The sequence below is a fragment of the Dermochelys coriacea genome, chromosome 16 (genome assembly GCF_009764565.3).
Source record: "Dermochelys coriacea isolate rDerCor1 chromosome 16, rDerCor1.pri.v4, whole genome shotgun sequence".
NCBI lineage: Eukaryota > Metazoa > Chordata > Testudines > Dermochelyidae > Dermochelys > Dermochelys coriacea.
Genome location: NC_050083.1, coordinates 13,300,268 through 13,317,317, shown reverse-complemented (window position 1 = coordinate 13,317,317; position 17,050 = coordinate 13,300,268). Strand labels below are relative to the sequence as shown.

General features: G+C 41.8%; 1 protein-coding gene across 6 annotated transcripts in view; it reads right to left on the bottom strand.

Moving 5' to 3' along the window:
• The window catches only part of NUP188 (nucleoporin 188), a 50,497-nt gene that overhangs the window by 21,486 nt on the left and 11,961 nt on the right, over positions 1 to 17,050 (bottom strand). For 3 of the 6 annotated variants that reach the window (XM_043498844.1, XM_038374398.2, XM_043498847.1), the window contains 19 exons: positions 15,738 to 15,782; positions 14,891 to 14,983; positions 14,650 to 14,769; positions 13,753 to 13,964; positions 13,099 to 13,213; positions 12,099 to 12,299; positions 10,874 to 10,963; positions 9,065 to 9,130; positions 8,006 to 8,125; positions 7,045 to 7,171; positions 6,728 to 6,883; positions 5,903 to 6,029; positions 5,365 to 5,452; positions 5,203 to 5,279; positions 4,584 to 4,698; positions 3,903 to 4,023; positions 3,640 to 3,706; positions 2,925 to 3,053; positions 982 to 1,038 (listed from right to left, as the gene is read on the bottom strand). In XM_043498844.1, the coding sequence (XP_043354779.1) occupies positions 982 to 1,038; positions 2,925 to 3,053; positions 3,640 to 3,706; positions 3,903 to 4,023; positions 4,584 to 4,698; positions 5,203 to 5,279; positions 5,365 to 5,452; positions 5,903 to 6,029; positions 6,728 to 6,883; positions 7,045 to 7,171; positions 8,006 to 8,125; positions 9,065 to 9,130; positions 10,874 to 10,963; positions 12,099 to 12,299; positions 13,099 to 13,213; positions 13,753 to 13,964; positions 14,650 to 14,769; positions 14,891 to 14,983; positions 15,738 to 15,782 (2,126 nt within the window). The remainder of the gene's footprint in view (positions 1 to 981; positions 1,039 to 2,924; positions 3,054 to 3,639; positions 3,707 to 3,902; positions 4,024 to 4,583; positions 4,699 to 5,202; positions 5,280 to 5,364; positions 5,453 to 5,902; positions 6,030 to 6,727; positions 6,884 to 7,044; positions 7,172 to 8,005; positions 8,126 to 9,064; positions 9,131 to 10,873; positions 10,964 to 12,098; positions 12,300 to 13,098; positions 13,214 to 13,752; positions 13,965 to 14,649; positions 14,770 to 14,890; positions 14,984 to 15,737; positions 15,783 to 17,050) is intronic. The other 3 variants (XM_043498846.1, XM_038374400.2, XM_043498845.1) reach the window with 2 other exon arrangements.

Below are 17,050 nucleotides of genomic sequence, written 5' to 3'. Positions count from 1 at the left end.
TGGGGCAGAGGGTTACTCAGTGTCTCACAGTGAAACTGGAAGTAGGGTCACACAGTTTTGGGTGGTGGCTAGATGGGGTCTCAGTATGAAGACCAGTATTTCCCCTGAGCTGGACAGCTGCTTTATGAGCTGCTTAGTTTGGGACAAAGAGGGAGCAAAGGTCCCCTGCTGTAGCAGGACCCAATTCCTCCGCTGTCTGTGGTGATTTGCTTGAGATCTCCTTCAGGCAACAGGCAGAGCTTATAACCTCTTCAAATCTCTAACTAGTTCCTCTTATGAAACTCTGCAGATACATGCCATGTTACCTACAACTGCCACAAAGCCTGTCACAGAAATCATCTTATACTTAAAGCCTTAAAATCTGACCCTTCGTCATTACGAGCTTTTCCACTTCAGCTTGTTAGTAACAGTCCTGTGTGTCAGTTCTAACTGAAAATTAGCATGTAAAACAAATGTGAAGTTTTCAGACCAAGCCATTTTTCAGTTATGAAAAGACAAAACAAGTTGTAACAATTTTGAGTCCCCTTCTTTATTTCTTCAGACTCCCATAAGTAAGAAACTAACCTCAAAACTTTGCTAAAAGATTCTACTATGCAAAGAGACTATGGAAAAGAAATTTCAGGAAGAAAGGAAAATTTACAGAAAGTTACACAGAGGAGAGCCAAGTTCAAGATCAGACTTATAATGGCAGCTGTTACAATTTGAACGATAGAGTTATTACTATGTCTAGATAATTCCATGAAAACAAGGAGGCAATTCAGAATTGAAACTGATGCTTTATCCTTAACCCATCCCACCATGCCAATGTCATGTATGTTTCCAAATTATGGGTGATCTTACGTATTACAAAGGCTATAATACACAGGGACAAGAGGATGAGATAAGATAGTCTTCGTCATAAGTCAGACACTGCATGTTCTCTGAACATAAGGGTTTTTTGGAAGGGTGGGGGGGTTCTGGCTTGCATAATATTACACTTACTTCCACAAATCTGCAATGCGTGCAATTCCCTTGAAATTCTCCAATGAGTGAGTATAACTGTTGGACCAAACAAGTAAAATAAATCTAAAATTTCTAAGATCATGCTACTTCATTTTTATAGAAACAAGTCACAGGAAGCATGGAAAGGGGAAATACAGAGGCACAGCCAGGACAATTCAAGGACTAATGTATAAAAGCAAGAGTATCATAAAGATTAAAATGTCCTTGGCATAGACGGGTAAACAAGAGCACACATAACTGCTGATGCATGCTATCTTTGATACACATGTAGGGTAACTGTCCAAATAGCTGTGTTTAAGCTCAAAAGCTTGCCTCTCTAACCAACAGAAGTTGGTCCAATAAAGCTTACTTCACCCATCTTGTCCCCCTAATAATCTGGGACCAACACGACTACAACAACGCTGCATATAAATAAGTGATTGTCATTTTAAGGAGAGAAAAGGGAGAACACTATTGTTAAGGAACTATTTTTGACTAAACCAAACTTGGCTAAGGAAAAAGAGCCAAGCTGTATGAACAGGGTGATGAGACAGTATCAGACAGCTACTGTGAAATAACCAACTATAGCACTGTCATGTGTCTCTATGACAGATCAAAGAGTTGAGGATCTCTGACCTCTGTATACCACTGGTGGTCTGGGAAGCAGTTGCTAGTGATCAGTGGAGAGACAGCAAGCCACACAGTTCTGGCTCTCTTCCTTGCTTCCTGAATGTGAAGGGGAGGAGGACTACATGGTAAAGCAGTATGTGCAGAGGTGCAGGTGGAGGAGGAGCAGAACAGATAGGATGGTTAGATGAAATGAAGAGCCAAAGTAAGCAGCTTGATTAACTTTCTTCACAAAGGGCAATCCACATTAAAGGCAGCTAAAATGCTTAGATACTTTCCTAATGTTACTTTTCCACATAAGCAACTGCTATACTCATGAGAGATTTTATGCTATCATGAATGAGAGAGGATGGGGTCCACAAGATCACAATCGGAAGGACAGGTGTCCTCCGTACGCGCACGCACACACACTTGAGGTCCAGACTAAGAAGTCTGAAAGCCTCTACTACAGATTATCTGTACTGCAGTCATGTGGCATCAGTCTGTGAAAAACCTCTAATTCAATATTTCTATTTGTTTTCATTGTATTCTAGGTTCCCTCTTTCCCCAACAGATTTGTTAAAGTATCTGAAGAGTTAACTGTCCCGAGCCAGAAAGGCTGGGTGGGTCCCATGAGCACATTATTAAGGGCTAGAGAGAGTTTTTCAAAGCACAGAAGGACCTTTAGTTACACACTAATAAATACAGGCATTTAACCATTGTTGAAGTGTTCAGAAGTAACTGTCCTGATAACTGGCTGGGGAGGAGGTTTAAGTTGTGAAGCAGCCCCCAGAACTGCCTTCAGGAATCCACATATAAGAAACTGATTAATCAAGAAACCACAAGGACTTTCTAACACTGCAACTCAAACTTTGTAATAGTTTACTCAAGCTAGTGGATTGTACTGGACTCAGGCATGATTTGGAGGCACGAAAATTGGAATTTTTGCTACAATTTTCCTGCCTTTTACTTCATTTGGTACTTTTATATGCTGAATCTAGTGATTTCTTTATAACAGCATTACTACAAGCAAGTGTGAAACAATCAAGCATACCCACATCTCATTTCCATAGTGCAATACTCAGTTAGGCTAAGCAAAATCAGAAATGAAAAGCAACTGCAGGAATTAGGGAATGTATACAAAGAGAATAAGCACAGCAACAGAAAGCTGTGAATAAGCAGCAGGTTCTTGATAATTTTTTTCAGAATTTTGATCAGAGATGGTTACCCTGACTGGCAGCTCCACTGAGTCCCAGCAACATGTAACCCAGTAAAGCCACATTTCAAGTATTATTTGTTGCTGCTTCTTCCATGGAAGAGTGGAACATGCGACTCACCTACAGGACTGCGAGGCCATGACCATATCAATGGTGTCCACACCGATGCCCATGATGTTAATAACAGCCTGTCCTGCATCTGTGTTGGCCAGGCTGAAGATGCATAAGGACTGCAGGCTTGGAGCATTGCTGCAAGACAAGAACACAGACAATGGAAAGCAAGGAATCAAAGGAAAGGTTCTCTGCCTGATCTGATACACTCAACATTTATCAGTACCAGCATCAGCCCAAACACTACAGGGATGAGCACATTAGAAATGCGCAAGATAGAAAGGTCCTACTAATCCACCATGCAAGTTAACACAAAGTAACTTCTTCCAATTTCTATACCATCCCCTCACCTCATCTCTCCCCCATTCTCCAATATGTTAGGTGCAAACCCTCAGAGTGGGCACACCAACCACAGAGAAGTGGATGGCAGTCTAACGGGCCCTGGAATGTGTACATCTGAAGCAGAATAAAATTAAGTCTGTTTCCTTCCCCTCATCAGCGGGGATGACCATCTGGGTTTGCCCTCTCTCCCACCCCTTTCTGCATTTTCCTGGGCTCAGTGTAAGCAAGGGGGCATCAAGACTACAAAGCAGCACACTATACTCTTGCCAGTTTAATATTTCACATTCTAGGTTGCAAACAAAAGAACAGTGACTGAGATCTTCTGCACTGTAAATGGGGCTGTTGCATATACAGTGATGTATGAAATTCTCTTCCTCCTTACCCACTGTGAGGATCCATTTCAGGGCAGAGATTCAGAATAGCATGGATGAGCTGCAGGATTAGGCACCCTGAAAAGCAGGAAGAATCGATTCAGTCTTCAGAGAGAACAGTTGTTGAGTTCAGAAGCAATAGGTACCATTACATTATAAAGTATAAATCCAAGTGCTCACTTAGCCATTTATAATGAAAGGGAAAAAAAACAGAGAAAGACACATTCTCTCTAGACTGAGTTCAACTTTGCTTCCCTTGAAGAGCTATCCTTACCAATTCGTTCTCTGACTCCATGGGAGTTATAGCGCCATTTGTGGTAGTTTGGTAACATTTCCTTCAGCACAAACACAATGCAGGGCATTAGCCCTTGGCTCTGGGTGCTGCCAAGTTGTCCCTAGAAAAAACAGCAACATTACAGTTCCGATTCTAATTCAAAGGTGTGAAATCTTTGGTTGGAAGACATTTAATGCTCACACTCCAAAGACAGAAATAGGGGCCAGAACAGTTCTGCCAGCAGTATTGCACAATGCAGCATGGGGACAGAAGTTTATGAGCAATTTCTATTCTCTTGCACTTCAAAGCAAGTGAAGATCAGATGTGTTAGGGAGGTAAACACACTTGGATCTCTAGAAGAGGAAAAGCAGCAAAGAGCTTTCCTTTCCTGCTTACACAGAGCAATGTTAATGGGTTTTGAAAGAGACTGAGCACTCCCACCACCCTGATTGGGGAGCGAGTGCAATTTGCCACTTGAAGATGATTGTTGGAAAGACCAAAACATGGGAAAAGCAGGAGCCCCAGCACAAAAGGCGGGTATGTTGTCAAGTGGATACCAGAGGCGGCCCACCCAAGGGAACCTAATACATTCAGTACACACCTTTACCTCATCTTCATCGTCCTCAGCTAGTAGTAATCTATTGCTGCCTGAAAATGTAGGAGCATTTCAGAAACACTTACACGGACAAGAGTTGTGACCAAGTGTAGGAAGGATATGGTGACACCATACTCGCCCTGAGGCTGTTCCACGCTCATCAACAGGTTTCCATAGCCCCCAGCATTCATTCCCTCTGCACTGTTGAAGGAGCAAGAGCATGCATTGTATGTACAATAGGAACCAAGCATGATGGAGAGGTGTGCACACATGTGCAGTGGGGAGGGGGATCCCATTAACTAATACACATGGGGGAATGATCCTGAGTAGAGAAAAGGTGACTCACCAAGCTCAGGACAAATCACCCTTCCACTTAAGAAGTATTTTACTTCTCCTTAAGGGCAGTATCTTGTATTTTATATGTCTGATTAATCTTGCTTCTGCTGCAAAGCTAAGCATATTTATGATCAGAGGGTGTGTCTAAATGTATTTTCTACTTATAGAAAATATAAGGAGCTCAAACACTTTATAGTCACATGTGATTCAGTGGAACTGAATTTAGAATAAGGATTTTGTCAGTTTATTATGTAAGAATGGAACATTAGGTGTCTGGATTTTAGAAGGTTTGGAATTCACACTAGTGAAACACTTACTCATAAGGCATATTATCAAGGAAAGCAAAGGCACAAGAGAAAACTGAATTACCTAATCATGTGACTCATAATGGAAACTGGATTGGCAACAAATGGTAAGAATCCTGTGTGGTGAAGGTCAGTCCAAACCTAGAAGAGGAGAGAGCAGTTTGAATATATCCCCATATATATATATATATATCCATTTCAAAAAAATCAGAAGGTATACCCTCACCTTAGCTGGCATGCGGGCAGCCAATACAGTCAAACAATTGACACAAGAAGCAATAACATCCACCGGGGGAGAGATCACACTTGTTAACCTAGGAAAAACCCAGAGTATTATAGATAAAATCTTCAGAACTTAGGTCTGGTCTACACAGTTTTTATACTGGTATAGAGAGGTTGTGATTTCTCCGAGGAAATAGTTAACTCTGTGCAACCCTTAGTGTGGACAGAGTTATATAGGTGCCTTATTCTGGTAAAGGGTATTCCCCTTCCCTTCAGGGATAGCTATATCAGGTGCCATTGCATCCACATTAGGGAGAGTTGTACTGTTATATCATTATAGTTAAAGCAATACAACGGTTGTGTGTAGGCAAGGTGGTCTAGTGGTCTAAGCACAGGACATGAAGGCAGGAACTCCAGAATTCTAATCCCAGCTCTGTGACAGACTTCCTAAATAGCCTTTGGTAAAATTTGTTGTTGACCATTTTTCTCATTTCTAGCAACTTTAGGGGTGCCTTAGCTATCACTGCTAGTCAGCTACTTACCTCTGTAACAGCATGTAGATCCGTGATGTGATCGGCAGAAGACAATCTGCTATCGACACATCAGTGCTGATGACCTTGTGAACCAGGTCAATGATTGGCTTGACCCTCTGGCAGTGCTGAATCACATCTGGATAAAGAAAACTAGTATTACAATCTGGAGAGATACAAAAGCAGCATTACTCTCTCTCTCTCCACTCCTTGGATGATCTACTATGATCTCTACAAGAGAGGTCCTAACCTTCAGTAAGTTACTTCTCAGATTACTCCATATCTCTAATGAAAGGAACGTCTACTTTCCAGGGTACAATACAGAAATTGATTAAACTGGGACCATGTCCCTCAAATGACCAATGACAGAAATGTGAGGGGGGGGGGTATATTTCATGCTCATTTTTCTCTCATCTTAAATATGTCCAGCTCCCTACAAGCGCTTACCACCTCCTGATATCTTTTACGAAAGCAGTATGATACAAAAAATGAAACCTTTCCACCTCCTGGAAAGGAGTATTTGACTCTCTCCTCTCTCTCCTACTTTCTTTCTCTCCTTTCTTCCTCCTCCTATCTCTCCAGTTCTCCTTACTCTTCTTCTCTAGTATTTGCTTCCCTCCCCTTGTCACAGTCACCAATGTGGTGTTAGACTCAGCCACAATGCCCTTCTGGAACATTCAGCGGCAGACTGTTCCAGTGGAAGTGGAGAATGTGCCTAGGACCTGTTTCAATCCCACTGAAATTACTCTTGATTTTTTTCATCTTATGTTAATGTTACTAATGTGTCACACTCCTCTCTCCCCCGTAACATCCGCCCCAATTCCCATCTTGCCTCACCCGCTGTCGATACAACATGGAGCAGCATCTCAATTTCGCAGGTGAACAACGTCCAGCTGCTGTAGGAATATTCCCATCGTACTAAGTATGCCCGGTCATCCAGCATCACCTGGCCCACTGTTCCCTGAGGTATTCGTAGGTTTGTCTGGCCCAGCCCTAAGGGAGGGGGAGGAAAAAGTGAAACAAAAACGAAGTCAGAAGCTTCCGAATGTGATCAGAAGCCAGTCTTCACAATTAAAACCTGCAAGCAATTTGGTCAATAAAAGACTAGATCTGAAAGTGTTCCAAGGGTGAATGAACCCACCATATTTCCTTACCCAGGGGATAGAGAAGCTTTGGCGCCTGCCTTCTCCAAAGGGTGCCATCTTCATGTGAGATCACATCAGGAGGCTTGTGTTTGTACAACTCAATGTAGAAGGACATTTTATCCAGGAAACTGTACACCTGCAAACGGAGAGAGCTACAGAATACAGCCAGAGAACTAGAGCATTCTAGGGAACTATTAAGCCAGGCCATTTCTAGGGATAGGTAAGTTTACTTGAAATGCATAGTCTGTTTCCAACATGCCAACTCTTACTGAAGCAGAAATAACACCATCCTGTCCCCATGGAATTGCCCAAATAACTCCTCTCTGAACTAGTGAATCAGGAAGACAGGAACTAATTACAAGTAAAGCACTAAAAGATAGCATCCTGACACAAGGGAATTGTCAGAATCTGTGAGTAGCGCTTCAGCTCTGGGTTCTGGCAAAGTGGCTCCCATAAAGTTGCAATGAAATCCTTGCTTCCCCGGTTTATCATCTGGTGTCTAAATTACTTGGAACTCTTGTATACTGATTGCACATCATAAAACAGCAACTGAGTTATACTCAGAACTTTGTTTTTTGTGTTAGCCTCCCTGAACCATCATATTAATCATCAGAGCAGGAGGTAGTTCCAAAGCATAAAATACGTTTGAGGCCCAAGCAACATTACCCTACAGTGCCACGTGGGAGACCTGGGCTCAGTTCCTATTATCTTGATCCCTAGGATTGTCCGTGCTATGAAGGCAGCAAGTTCAGTACTAGAGCGAGTGTGTGCCCTATATCATGCAACAGCAACCCTTCTGGCAGGCTCAGAAGAAAGTCCTGTCCAGACCTCTTTGGCCAAAAGGTTGATGGTTGTTACCCAAGGCATCAAGGATTGCATGTGTGTACAAAGCAAAAGGAGAGGGTCAGACACAATGTTCCTTTTCTGTCCAGATATAAACTGTCTTCCAGATTTCAGGCTAGTTCCATACCTTTTTTGCAGTAGATTTATCCGATACAAGGGCTTTGAGCAGCTGCAGAAGAGGAGAAAGAAGATGTGGGAACATCCCACACACACTGTCCAGGATAATACCCAGACCTGCGGTTGGCTCCTGGCCATGGAGACACAAAAGAAAAACTGTTACTAAACAAAAAATTATCAACATGATTCTTCTGCTGGGTCAATGCAGCAAAGCAACTTTAGCGAGGGATGTGCTTAGAGCTCCTGCTGCTGAAATATTCCTGTTGCATCTACAAATCCTAGCATTCAAAGGTTTAGAGAAAAAACAACACTCAACTATTTGTATCATTCATTGACCCTTAGTGGAAAGTTAAACTTCTCAAATTAACAAAGCAAATTCCCTGATCAGAGCAGGTGGCGATGAGAGATGCTTGGTTTCCATTATTTCCTGCCTCATGTTGTTAAACGTTAAGCAAATAGATCTATTCAAAAGACCACTAATTTCATCTCTATGGAACATACACCCACTATTAATCATGAACAAAAGCATCACTCCAGCCCTTAGTTTTGCTGTGATGGGCAACTAGTGTTAATGCCCCTGGGTGAGAGAGAGTGCAGGGTATAATGTAGGAAGGTGAAATGGAAATGGATGAGCAAATCTGTAATGAAGCATGATTAGAGGTTTTATGCAAGGGAAAGTGACTTAATCTCTGACACCACTACATCTCAGCCATTTCTGTCACAAGAGCAATATCAGCACACAGTGTTGTTCTAGCATTTAATTCTAATGTAGCTGGTTGCAATCGGAAGCAAAATGTTCACCCACACAATCCCAGCCATGCCTTAAATTACCATGTAAATTACGACTTGTTTCAGGATCAACAATGCAGCCACAGACTGTACCTTAACAAAATGGGGGGAGGGGCTAAGGACAAGCCATATAAGAGATGCAAATGGAAACTAGCTCTGCAAGCCCTGCTAGAAACTACAACCAAGGGAATATGAACACCCCATTTCTTTCTTAAAAGGGCATATTTCAACAGGGTATGACAGCAAGCAGGAAAGGCCAAAGAAGTCCCAAAGTACTCACAGTCCTCCAGAAGAGCTGGGGAATGCTGGAAGCCGCTAGAACTTCACAGGCTGCATCAATGATGTCCTTCAAAGGAAAGAGGGTGGGGAGAAATGAAAATTACTTTATACTGACAGTTTCCTTCCAAACCAAATCTTGTCACCTCTTTTGGAATCCAGGATTCAATACAGTAACATTTGTGATGCTGACAGACCAAGTGCTAGCTCATGCTAAACTCCCAGGCCAATTCACTTGTGTATTAGTGCAGATTAAAGTGGTTCTTAATTGTATAAGTATGTATTTGAGGTTTACACTTCATGAAAACTATGGGATGTTACATGTATTGTTTTCACTTATCTGTATCCTGTTATAATGTAATAGCAAACATTTACATTGTACATACTCCTGTAATTAAATAACCCATCAAATGAGAAAAAAGCTTTGTGTAATGCAGATGAAGAACTTTAGCAGGAAAGTACTAATCTGTGTGCATTTGAAGGCAAGTGGTCATTGTGTGTGATGATCAGAGATCAAAGATTCTAAATGCACTCGACTCTCTCCACCAATTAAAGAAAGAGCACACTGTCAGCTTATTTTCTGTGAGAAGAAGCTATAAGTATGGATTCAGGGAAAGAGCCGGGATCTCTGGACCGTTTGGACTATGACCCGGAATGGTACCTGATGCAAAGCAGTGATCCAGAGCAATATGGGTACCCTGAAAAGACTTTTGGGAAACTAGTAGTTTATTACATCTCTACCACCATTTGGAATTATAGACTGTGACTCACCTAAAACATATATTTCACCGGCTTTAGCCTCTCAATAGTGCATTTCCTTTTCTTAGCTAATAAACCTATAGTTAGTTTACTACAGAATTAGCTACTAGCATTGTCTTTGGTGTGAGAACTAGAATGCAACTTGACCTGAGTGAGTGACTGGTCTCTGGGGACTGGAAGTAACTTGGATATTTGTGATTTTTGACATAAAAGACCATATATCACTAAGTCCAGTTTGTCTGGGTGGCAAGATAGATTGTCTGTGACTTCACTATAAGACTGTTACAGTGATCCAAGAGTTCACATTTGGTACTGAGTTGATGCAATTTAATTACAGAACATACCACCAGTTTAGTGTCTGTGTTATTGTTAGTCTCTAAGATGCCACAAATACTCCTTTTCTTTTTTGCGAATACAGACTAACATGGCTGCTTCTTTGAAACCTGTCCTGCTTTTGACATTCAGCCCTGAGGTAGGCACTCACAGTTGTGAGCCACTCCAAACAGTGTGGCATCAGTCATTCCCTAAATTGGAACTGCACACCCTAAGCTAAATAGGAGGAAATATATAAGCCAATTTTACCTGAATACACATCAACTGTCTCTAAAAACCACACTCACTGCCAATGAACTGACTGGCATGGGATATGGTAAATCTGTTATGGAAGTAATAGAGAGTATACTGTCCTCCACACCCTAGGAGCTCAGTGCCATTATGTTATCTCTTATCCCCATTTCCTTCTGACCAGTACTCCAGCATTTGCTCTGAAACCATTGGCCCATCAAAATGTAAGAAACACTACTCTGTATCTTTAATCAGTACCCAGCAGAGATGTTGACAGTTTTCAGAGTTGGAAGAACCATAAAGTTTGTGTTATGCACTTGGAGTAAAACACAGTGGGCCACACTTTCAGAACGGTCTACCTAAATTGTGCAGTGGATACAATCCCAAACACAGAATTTGCACCCAGAGTACAGGTGGCCAGTTTTGAATGTTAGGTTATGGTAGGTTATAATAAATAAGATAAGGAACACAATAAGCCTTTGACACTTACCTGCTGATTGCCTAGTGTATGTAATTCCAGCGAGGTCAGAACAAAGGAAAGCAGCCCATAAATACACATGCAAGCTGTGCTGGCAGTACACTATAATGCAAAAGACAGGTCAGTGAGTGATAGTGGAGACTATAAATCCTATTCAAGAACCAGATATAGTTCATTACAGAACACATGCAACAGCCCTCAGTTTCCTTAGCACATCATGGACATGTGTCTCTGAGCCACTGTCCCTTTCTGCAGGTATATAAGAGAGGGGATCACCAGCTTCACAGCTCCCCACCTCGGACACTAGCCAATGTATCTATGGGAAGACAGCAGGTAGTGAAGTGCCACACAAAACCACCTACATTTTTATGAGTCAATCTGTCTAAAGCCACCTTGCCACCCCCACCCTGGCCGAGAATCCTCTTCAAAACAATTATATCAAGAAACACTCAATGGTCAGAAAAATGGGAGGGCTCTTCTTCCCCCAGTGTATGGCTGACTGACAGCTACTGGAGCTTTGAAATAGTTTGTTCTTGTAAACGACAGTGTCTAGTGAAACTGGAAAATGGTGTCAGAAGCCAAAAGCTGCAATTGCTGGTGCATCTGTGGAGTCAACTTAATAAACAACATAAGTATAATAGTACTGAACACTCATGAAGTTATAGAGTTTAGGGCCAGAAGGGACCACCAGATTATCCTCTTTGATCTTCCGTCTTTCAGTCCACTAAACACCACACAGCTACCTCCAAACTAACCCCAACAAACAGAATCAGACCAAAATATTACACAGTCCTTAGGAGACTAAGCAAAATTATTGTGTTCCACAGGCACAGAACAGGAGAGACCCAAGATGCATCAATTCACAAAGCTCTTGAAATGTTGAGACACACATACAGATATATATAAAGAGCAGATTTTCCAATCACTGGCCAGATCTGGACCTTCTCCGGCCAGATCTAGTCCCTAGCAGAATGACTTGGGGAAATACATTTTTAATTTACCTTCTAAACCTACAAACACTTCGTTTAACTTCCACTCTACACAGAAAAGAGCTGAAACAACAAAACTGATGTCACTTTCTGGCCAACACTTCTCCAAGCGCTCTATTCAGGGCTGGAATTGGACTTACAAAAAACAATGGCCTAACCTACCTACCGTCCCCCACATCTTCACACTACCAATACCATAGAGCCCCCTCACCCTGAAGAGACTACAAACATGACAATGAGAAACTTACATTCTTTCCCCCACTGCTAAGTGATCGGAGCAGCTTTGTGAGGTACTGGAATATATTCAGTTGGATAGCAGTACTTCCCATTCGCCTGATCACACTAGTCGACTCCTCTGGGGTTACTGTGTGACGGAGCAAAGCCCAGGCCAAGAGCACAGGGGCATGATGAGAGATGTCCCCTAAAGTCAGCAGCAGATGGTCCATTTCCTGCTCAGAAGAAAGGATACAAGCAAAGAAATCAAGATAGACTGAAAGAAGCCCTGACCCAGCAAGCACTCAGCTGACTGAGGCTTAGCTCCAATAATCACCTAAGTCATGCAGATAAATGTCTTGTATAAAAACAAGGATCTATAGAGTTGACCAAGTTGTACTTTCAGGAAGAAACTGCTTGGCATGTTTTTTCTGTCAGGCTGATTCATACACTTTGAGGAAGGAGGTGAGAGGGTCACAAAAATAAAGGACACACAACTCTAATGAAAATAATGGATAGCCCCTTGTTTAAATCGAAGTTTGTTGTTTTGTTATAAGTGTCAAAGTGAAATTATAACAAATGTGAAATTCCAGGTCACGTGTGCAAAGATCAGTCAGAGCACGAGCAAAACCAGTGGTTTCCTCCTTAACTTAATGACCTCTCTCTGCTTTTCTAGCTCCCACGTATTTTCTTCCCTGAAAACCTTTGAAATATACTACACCACAGATACTTAGTTTCTCCCCATTTTGATGTCCATGTGAAGACCATGTCTTAGCTCCTCCCTACCCTTCCCTAAAACCTTCAGGGAAACTCTGAAGATAAACCACTTTCTTATGAGATAAATAGAAATTAATAATTCATTTCCTTCTTACTTGCCCCATATTGTAATGTAGACGTTAGTTCAGTCGATCTGCAAACCCAGAATCTCACAGAAAAGTCCTGCCTACAGAGCTCCCGCAGCTCTACCTTGGGCAATCACAACCATCTTTAATTACAGAGGAGCTCAAAATGTCAAGAGACTTATTGAAGGTTTACCTGGTGCATACGCCCATTACTGGCAAATTTATGTTCCTCTGTCCTATCATCCAACACACGCTCATGCAGGGAGTCAATTTCCATGCCTTCCACCAGGATAAGAGCACTGAAGTAGCTGGAACGGGAGACAGGGGAAAGAAGCAAGAAAAAGAAACTCAATTTAAAGATTCAGTAGGAAAGAGGGAAGTAAAGGCTGGATAATGGAAAAGTCCATCAGCTTTACATTTACCTATTAATCCCTTGATAAAGCAAAAAATTATGTGAAATTAAGAGCAATAATCCAAAGAATATAAATTCTTGGATTTTGATGTGCCAACAAATGACAAGTTAGGTCTTCAAAATTATCCACTGCTGGTTGAATAGTCACAAAATAGGAAAGCTATTTATTCTGATTTGAAGATGGCCTCTCTTCCTCTGCCTATTTCTACCACCTTACATGCCACATGGCACGTTTTCAATGCCCAGATAGCCACTGGCTGATTCTCAGTCCAATCTGAAGAAACCTTTTATAAACTAAACCAAAGGTCATAAGCAGCCAAAGTTTACACAAATAGTGATTTTGGAGGGCACCATCATGAAATACATCTATATTCTGTACTGAACAAGAGATTTGTTCAATTGCACACTAATCCCATACATACACACAATACTTACCCAATACGATCTACCAGGTGATCCATGCTTTCATCCACCAAATGTCGGTTGGTCTGTCTAGAGCCAAATCCCTGTTCTTTGAAAAGCCTGGCAAAGGCCAGCAGCTCATCGGGTGCCATCTCAAAGTATGCATAGTAAAGGAAGATGACTTCTAGGAGCATGGATTGCTCGCGGAGGCACTGCACGAACCAGCGGGACACCTGGCGCTCTGTCTGTACAAGGAGGAGAGTCCTACCGTTATATATTGAAACTAGCATGTCAGTTGAAGCAACCTGAAATGAAGAGCGGCTGGGGCAAATCAGTCTGCTCCAAGAGTGAGAGAACCTGCTCTTACGTCACACTGGAAACGCTGTTTAAAAGTCATCCCCTCAATGGCAGTTGGTGCATCCCACAACATATAGCATTAAGGGATTAAGTAAAAATCAATGACATTGGGATTATGTGATCCTTATGCAGCCCACATAGCTGAAGACAGGAAAACCACCTACCCTATCCCAGGAGACACTACCCAAGTTGCCAGGATGCCAGGTGATTCAGTTTCACAATTCTGCAGGTTTTATTTAAAAATTAAATAAAACACTACTAAGAGTAAACAGAGTTGGCTGCTTAAAACAGATTATGCACCACTCCAAAACCCTGGTGGTCTAGTGACAGCTCAATGGGCTTTTAACAAAGGGGATCAGAATTCAGATCTCAAGATTAGAGCCTAGCCCCTGAAACTAAATGTGTTCAGAGTATTACCAAAGGGACACAATTTCCTTAAGTTCCTTAGAAGGCTGGAAATGTCCTTGTTAATTTCATTTAAGCATATTCACTTTGTACTAATTAGCCAACAATGTAGTGAAGAAAGAACGTATAACTCTGATAAAGGATAATTTTTGATAATTTTCAAAATACCATGAGATTTCCATGTGTTTCCCATGTAGGAGCTTCTGCTTTGTATAGATCTTCAAACTGTTTTCGGTAATTAGGAACCAGTTCCTTGTCCAGCTTCTCAACACACTGCGAGTATTGTGCCTTTCAAAAAATAACCCAAACATTACACATATACATATATAAGCTTTTTAGATACATAGACAGACAAACAGTGCGTCACTTAACAGTGAGATCAGATTCAGGAAAAGGTTCAAGTATTCACCATGTAGGGGTGCCTCTCATCCTGAAAATAAGTGAGTAGGTTGAGGACACAGCGCAGAATGCACATTCTTTCTTCATAGTAATAGTCAGCAAGCTGTGAAAACACAATGTCATCAGCATCACTTGCTGCTGTGTCTAACTCTCTCTTCCCTCCCCTTATCTCATCACTGATGCCTCCCACCAAACTGCAGTGACTATGCTTATAAACTTACGTCCATACACTACCTACAATGGACGCGTCAACATAATGGCTTGACTCAGTTAGATAGTTTAAGTCATCTGACAAAAGCATCCAGTTCACTCTTTTGCCTGTTCGCGCACACCCCCTTCATATATTAAAACAGGTTCTGTCATTCCTTTGCTAACTGAAAAAGAAAGGAACAAGATAGAGCAAACAAGGAGAGATGAGATTTCAATCTCTTTATCCTCTTGGATCCATAACTACATAGATGTGATCTTCAGTCCCCTTTCCAAAGTCATCTCTTAGGATGACAACTGAGCACATGAATGCAAAGCTGTGGATATCCTAGGAGTGCTTATTCCTTCATGGTCCAATTTCCGTCAACACAGCCAAAAGGTCCCTGTACAGAGTAACTGCTCATGCTGTTCTAGTCTATGGCCAGCCACTCTTCTGTAAAGCATTTTGAGATCTGCTGATGAACATCGCTATATAAAGAGCAAGGTATTACTACTACTTCACAGATGAATTAGACAAATCCCCCCAGATTTGCTCTTGACACTGAAGGGACACTTCAGCCATTCCCAGCTTTTCCTGACCAATAGCAAACAAAATTAGTTCATTGCCAATACCTCTTTTTAAAATGAAAATAAAAATGAAAACTACTGACCTTCAGCATCAGAGCCTGACTCTGTCTTTCATCCTGCAGGACAGTCTGCAATCAAAACACAACAGAATAAGGAAGTGGCCTTAATGCACCTACACTAGTCACCAAAAAATTCATACTAAAACCAATGAAAGGCATACAAGACATCATTTCTTGTGAGAGGACAGATTTCAGAGTTACAGAGCACAGATTCTCACTTGCAAGCATGAGTTTACTGCTCACTCCTTTCATTCTTTCCCCTTTTCACCCCTACCCCTCTCTCTTAGACACCTGTCAATACATTCCTATGGCTAAGATTCATAGATAGATTCATAGATACTAAGGTCAGAAGGGACCATTCTGATCATCTAGTCTGATCTCCTGCACAATGCAGGTCACAGAATCTCACCCAGCCACTCCTAAGAAAAACCTCACCTATGTCTGAGCTATTGAAGTCCTCAAATCATGGTTTAAAGACTTCAAGCAGAGAAGCCTCCCTCAAGTCAACCATGCCCCATGCTACAGAGGAAGGCGAAAAACCTCCAGGGCCTCTCCAATCTGCCCTGGAGGAAAATTCCTTCCCGACCCCAAATATGGCAATCAGCTAAACCCTGAGCATATGGGCAAGATTCACCAGCCAGATACTACAGAAAATTCTTTCCTGGGTAACTCAGATCCCACCCACCTAATATCCCATCTCAGGGGATTAGGCCTATTTACCCTGAATATTTAAAGATCAATTAATTACCAAAATCACATTATCCCATCATACTATCTCTCCATAAACTTATCGAGTTTAATCTTAAAGCCAGATAGATCTTTTGCCACCTTGGAAGGCTTCCCTTGGAAGGCTATTCCAAAACTATTCTACTCCTCTGATGGTTAGAAACCTTTGTCTAATTTCAAGTCTAAACTTCCTGGTGGCCAGTTTATACTCATTTGTTCTTGTGTCCACATTGGTACTGAGCTTAAATAATTCCTCTCCCTCTCCGGTATTTATCCCTCTGATATATTTAGAGAGAGCAATCATATCTCCCCTCAACCTTCTTTTAGTTAGGCTAAACAAGCCAAGCTCCTTGAGTCTCCTTTCATAAGACAAGTTTTCCATTCCTCGGATCATCCTAGTAGCCCTTCTCTGTACCTGTTCCAGTTTGAATTCATCCTTTTTAAACATGGGAGAACTGCACACAGTATTCCAGGTGAGGTCTCACCAATGCCTTGTATAACGGTACTAAAACCTCCTTATCCCTACTGGAAATACCTCTCCTGATGCATCCCAAAACAGCATTAGCTTTTTTCACAGCCATATCACATTGGCAGCTCATAGTCATCCTATG